The sequence below is a fragment of the Cibotium barometz genome, chromosome 25 (genome assembly GCF_041138505.1).
Source record: "Cibotium barometz isolate CiBa-2024 chromosome 25, ASM4113850v1, whole genome shotgun sequence".
In the NCBI taxonomy this organism is placed as follows: Eukaryota; Viridiplantae; Streptophyta; class Polypodiopsida; order Cyatheales; family Cibotiaceae; genus Cibotium; species Cibotium barometz.
Genome location: NC_141070.1, coordinates 22,518,865 through 22,524,864, shown reverse-complemented (window position 1 = coordinate 22,524,864; position 6,000 = coordinate 22,518,865). Strand labels below are relative to the sequence as shown.

The following is a 6,000-nucleotide window of genomic DNA, read 5'->3' as shown; positions in this document are numbered from 1 at the left end:
TTGTATTAGGCTTCACCCAAACAATGCCACTTTTTTGCCAATCACAACACCAGTGCATACTGAAATGATGCCAACGATAGGGTATTGTCCTAAAGAAGAAGACACTTAAAGACATCAAATGCATGCCCTATGTGGAGTCTAAGAGATAACTTTAAAAAATATATATAATCTAAATGTGGTGACCTATGGAGGACCTTGTTTTAAACATGAACAAATGCTACAATATTTTCGTTTATTTTGTGGGCAAACCCTTCCACGTATAACCTTGGAGATTTTATTATTCAACCAACTTTAATTTCCATGAATACACCTGCGAGAATTGTTACTTTGGTACTACTGTTGTAAGTGTTTCTTGGACATGTACTTGAATTACAAGACAAAAGATAATGGTAACTTTCTTTATGTCTAACAACACCAAAGCAACATCAATTTGCTACCATTCTTCATTGAATAATACTTGGAAAAAATTTAAACATGTGAAATACTTAGGTCTTAAGCTCCTAGGTTTAGACAAACCCATTGTGATAGAATTCACACTACATATCATAGCATCATTGCTCTCTCTCTCTCTCTCTCTCTCTCTCTCTCTCTCTAAGTTTATTTTTCTCTCTTTTCTTTCTCTATTCCTATAGTCAAGGGTCTGCCCGCCGCCGCAAGACATTTAATCCAAATCATGAGCAAACCTTATTTTTTTAGAGATCAACCTCATATAACTACAAGCTGTTAGCCCATTAGCACTAAGACTATTGCTCATATAGAATCAAATGAATTAAGGACACATTAACATGGAGAATGTAAAAAAAAAGAGCACTAACTAAAACTTCTCGACACACAGCATGAATAAAATGAAAAGCTAATTAAAACTTGACACATTAGTAAGAATTTTTTGAATAAAAAAACATTCCTCTCCCTAGCCCATGACATTCCTTTTCGGTTAGAACTCCTAGTACCATGGGGTTTATAGCTAGTTGCCAAATCTCCTTTCTAGGCCACATGTCCTCCCTAGAAAAGACACCTCTTGTCCTTTTCCTACTACATTTTTTTTCTTTCATTCATTAATTCTTGTTTTGTTATAACTCTTTCTTATAGCCTAGAGATTTTAGAATGACCTCACAACCAAAATAGGAAAAACGAAAGAAGCCTTTAATTTTTTCTTCTTCTAAAAGGCAAAAACAAAGAACCAATTTGGGTTTGACATAAAATATGGCCTTTTTCTCCTCAAAGAGCTCTCTTACCTATGTTAAACACATCACAAGCATGGAAATTGACTTTAAAATTTTATAGAAAAAATCACTACCTCAAAGCATTCTTTCTTACTATGTTGAAAAGATCACAAGCATGGAAAGAAAATTGGTAAATTTATAGGAAGAAAATCCATGTGCAATACACCTTACAAAATAATGTGAATAGAATTTGCAACCTTAAAAAGGATCTAGAAAGCTTTCAAAAACACATCACATCACTTCACAAGCAAATTGATGGTTTTCTCTAATGGAGAAGAATGATAATTTTCATAAGGCTCAACAAAGATAAATGGATAAGCAAATGGCATATAATTATAATTTGACGGTGGATGAGATCAACCTCCTCAAAAGCACGAATGGACAAAACAAGGGGAAGATGTAGTGAAGGGAGAAAAATCATGGTGTAGCAATTTTTAGGGGAAGGAGGATGTGGAGACATAATAGACCAAGGTAATAAACAAAGAGAAGGTTATGTCAACGAGCTCAACTATGACAACTACTTTTCTTAGAGAACAGAGAAAGTAAAAAGAAGGCACTTGACATGCGGGTTACATGCTTATGACTGGAAGCAACTCCATTAGATGATGTGAAAACCTTGAAGAGAAAGGTGAAGATCATCATAAAGAGGTGGAGAGTACATGGAGAAGGGTTGGAAAAGACCACACAACAAAGAAATGCCTTTAAGTTCCACAAGAGTAGACATACCTTGAAAGGATGGAGGTCTACATTAACAAATAGCTTACCCAACTACAAGTGGAGGAAAGGAAAGTTGCAAACGTAAAAGGTCAGGAAGCAAAAGATAAGGGCAAATATGAAGTTTAAGAGATTATTCACTAAGGATGGTATAGAATCTATGGGGAGATAAGGACCAAATGATAGTAAAGAGTCTACAAGGAAAAAGATAGTATGCATATGGTGGTATGGAACACCAATAGGACTTTGTACTTTGAAATTGAAAATTTTAGTGAGACATACACAAAGAAAGATTGTCATCCACAAAAGTTAAGAAAGAGAATTATCCATGGTTGCATGATATAGTTGGTTCATACACTAGAGACATACACTTTGAGATGTCATCCACCAAATTTTAGCGAGACATTACATTGAGAAGGTTATCATGAGGTGTGGATGTTCCCGTTCAATCAGACCTCTCCTCAATCATATCCATGGTGAAGGAGCATGATCTAAGTGAGCGAAATTCAAGAGGGGAAATACCTTACCAATTTTCAATGTTTTGCCACTATAGGACATTGTGGAGTTCTCAAAATTGAGAGATGTCATTTGTCTTTAGGCATAAAAATATCAAACAACTAAGAACTAGGTTAGGTGGGTGGACCTACAAGCACGATGCACTAACACTTCCTCAAGTGGTCCTTGAGAACTTTTGTATAGCTAGAGTCTCAAACGAAAAATGATTATTACCTTATTTGGACAGGACATGGGGCAAGCTACTGGGTTGATTGTGTACAATGGGATTCACAAGTAGCTTAGGTTGCTTTCCAACACAAGAAAGTGCCTCAAGAATAGTGGAATATGTATTGGGATTCTTAGCTTTTATCCCTAATATTATTGATCTCATCACATCCTACCCAACACTAGGAGATCATCATGCATGTTCTAGTTTCATCCTATGTAAAAGGTCTTTAAGTAGACTTGCCCATCACCTAACTTTTTTCACACACTTTCTTTTGGAACAAATCCTTCTAGATATTTATTGTGGTCATGTGTATAACCCTCATTGCACTATTCATAGGGTGCCTATCCTTTAGGATCAAGTGACTTGCCTTGCAAGGTCTACTTCCTATGTTCTCCCAAGTCATTGAATCCACCTCTATAGCACCTATAAGGCAAACCCCCAAGGTTAGCTGTATAATTATGAGAGTAGAATCATAGCCAACTAAAACTGGAGGTGGCTGAGGTATGCTTTTACCCAAGGATGCTAAGATGAAAGGGTTTCACCTAGTTGAAAAAAAGGGGCCCTATGATGAAAACACGTGGACCATGTAATAAATATTTTCCTTAGTGATGAATCCAAAGATGGCTGGAAACTATTGTTTTAAAAATGCCCTTCAAAATCCATCTTAAACCCTCAAATTTAAGGTAGGTACATAAAAACATTGATAGATTTCCCCAACTAGCCTTTGATTGACTTGCATGGTCAAACCCACTTCTATCAATCTATTTACCTTTACAAATGTGAGGAATGGCATCAAGAAACTATGAATGGAAGGCCTAAGCATCATGATGGTCTACAGAGAAATCCTTTTAAATGTGAATGAAAGATAATTGCACCCATCCTTGCCAAGCCTTTCAACACGGCAGTTTGCCAAGGCTTTCCCCAACAAACTTCAACCCCCCCCCTAGGGCCATCATTCATATCCATAAAGCTAGGGACCCAATGGGTCAATCATGGTAAGTCATACAATGCCTAAGACTACAGTCCTTTGTGATCAGCTTTGCTAAATCATTCATATCCATGAAAGCTAGGGACCCAATGGGTCGATCATGGTAGGTCATACAAGAACAAAGACTGCATTCTTTTGTGATTAGCTTCGCTAAATCATTCATATCCATAAAGGTAGAGACCCAATGGGTTGATCATGGTAGGTCATACAAGAACTAAGACTACAGTCCTTTGTGATTCACTTTGCGCTAAATCATTCATAGCCATAAACCTAGAGACCCAATGGGTCGATCATGGTAGGTCATACAAGAACTAAGACTGCAGTTAACCTAATTTTCATTGCACCTTTGCCATATTCCATCATTTCTTGATCTTGAGGACAATCATAAAGCACATATAGAAAATCTCAAAAATGTATTGTTTCTTTGTAGGTATTTGGAAAGGCCTTCAACAATTTCCCACACAAGGAACTTCTGAACAAGATTCAGGATCCCAGTTTCTTACATACAGTTATTGAATTGTATGAACAGATCACTAGACACATCTAAGCTCGTCAAGGAGAAACTGAGGATATTTGAAGCACCATTTGTGTAAAGGAAGATTGTCCTCTTTATTTTTAAATTTTATTCTTTCAAAAGTTTTGTTTCCTGCTATTCTGATAGTTACCATTACCTTATTGATGTATTGCCGTGGTCTCATGGGCTCTTGTGAGATGTTACTCAAATCTATGAACACAGCAGCTTCAATGAAAGCAATATGCAAGCTAGCGTACCACCTCATCAGCATGTGAAGGCATTAGTTTAACCTTACTTGATGTACAGCATGTAGTACATGCATTAGTTTAAGCTTACTTGATGTAGTTGTGAGGGTGCTGCCAATGACAAAAAAGAGAGTAAAAAGCAAAATAAACCCACTAATCATAATCTCAACTTTCAAGTATATTAAGTGATGTGAGTGCTTGATCACAAAGCTTAATTCAAGAACATCTGAAGTGGCATTATAAAATTAATAGGTGCACCCTTCTGTGAACATTGTCACAGGGTGACTTGGATGCTAGGGCACCCAGTTTTCAAGTCCCACCATTGAATTTTGTTCATGATCCAATCATATTTGGGATGCCTTGGAATGTTTGAATACTCAAAGATCTATGGATAGCCAGCCACAGTGACAATGCAAAGGGTTTAAATGCATTACGCCAAATAACCAGCCACAGGAGAATGTGATTAGCAAGGGCAGTATTGGAATGAAACACAGGTGCCAACCATTACCCTGGCATCAACAATCAGGGTCCAGGGAAAAGAAACCCTCAAATGCAACATGATTACATAAATACACGAACCTCTGATCTCCCTTGAGCCAGGCTATTCTTGTTGCCAACAAACACGCACAAACATGCACAAATGAAATAGTAGGTAGCAAGCCCAACTGGCTCTGCACATCTGTGCAAGGTCGGTAAATGATGTTGGAGATGTACAAGACTGTTGTATACCAGGTTTTTTCATTTCCAGCCCTGAAGAATCAACATTATTTGCAGTTAATTTCTGCCTTAGCCTTCTTAATTTACAAATAGCTGAACCCACAACAGCAAAGCTGCTGCGATGGATTTCCCCAACACAAACCCACAACAACGAAGCTGCTGCCATGTATTTCCCCAACACCTTGTGTCAAGGTTTTACTGTACAAGACCAGAAAGATTGATTTCTCTGGCCTCTCTTTAAGGGTTCTGCACAATTGATTTGTTTAACTCCTTGACAGCAACTGCTCACTTTCCATGAGTCCCTTTAATCCATTCAGAATGGGAGCATCAATTTTTTCATCTGTCAGTTCCTCATCATTCCATCGGCCATCTAGGACCTCCTCTTCTTTCTCTACGCTTCCACTTCTCTGAAACATATAGAAAGGATATAAGATCTATTATGTGCATCTTATAAGCGTGTGCATGCACACACTGAAACTCCTGCACGCTCAGAGACATACGTGCAGTACCTCTTCTCCCATGAGACTTTGAATAGCTGCACGTGCTGCATGAACCCGCCCGAGAAGTCGCCACAAGAAATTGTAGTCTTGTTTGAAGCCTTCAGCTATTGCAAGCTCTTGTTTTGCCTGGAAAGAAAACACGTGTTTATCTCTCAATTCCATGACCTCAATCTACACCAACATGCAGGATAAAAAATCTGAGCACTTGCCTCCAAAAGGAAGTCAAAATTTGCAGGCTTCTGTGAATCCAGTAATTTCTCTGTATGCCGGCAGATCAGTAGAAGTGCGCGTTCATATGCAGCCATGGGGTACACAAAGAGTTCGGTCTCTACATAGCATGTCTCCTCCCTGTCCTCCCCCCAAGCATTCTAACCA

The 6,000-nt window shown here is 38.2% G+C and overlaps 1 protein-coding gene across 2 annotated transcripts in view; it reads right to left on the bottom strand.

Annotated features, from left to right (window-relative positions):
• Window positions 1–4,623: 4,623 nt before the first annotated feature.
• The window catches only part of LOC147624348 (uncharacterized), an 80,712-nt gene continuing 79,335 nt past the window's right edge, over window positions 4,624–6,000 (bottom strand). For both annotated transcript variants that reach the window (XM_086819330.1, XM_086819328.1), the window contains 3 exons: window positions 5,828–5,973; window positions 5,635–5,744; window positions 4,624–5,532 (listed from right to left, as the gene is read on the bottom strand). In XM_086819330.1, the coding sequence (XP_086675456.1) occupies window positions 5,389–5,532; window positions 5,635–5,744; window positions 5,828–5,973 (400 nt within the window). In that variant the 3' untranslated portion in view covers window positions 4,624–5,388. The remainder of the gene's footprint in view (window positions 5,533–5,634; window positions 5,745–5,827; window positions 5,974–6,000) is intronic.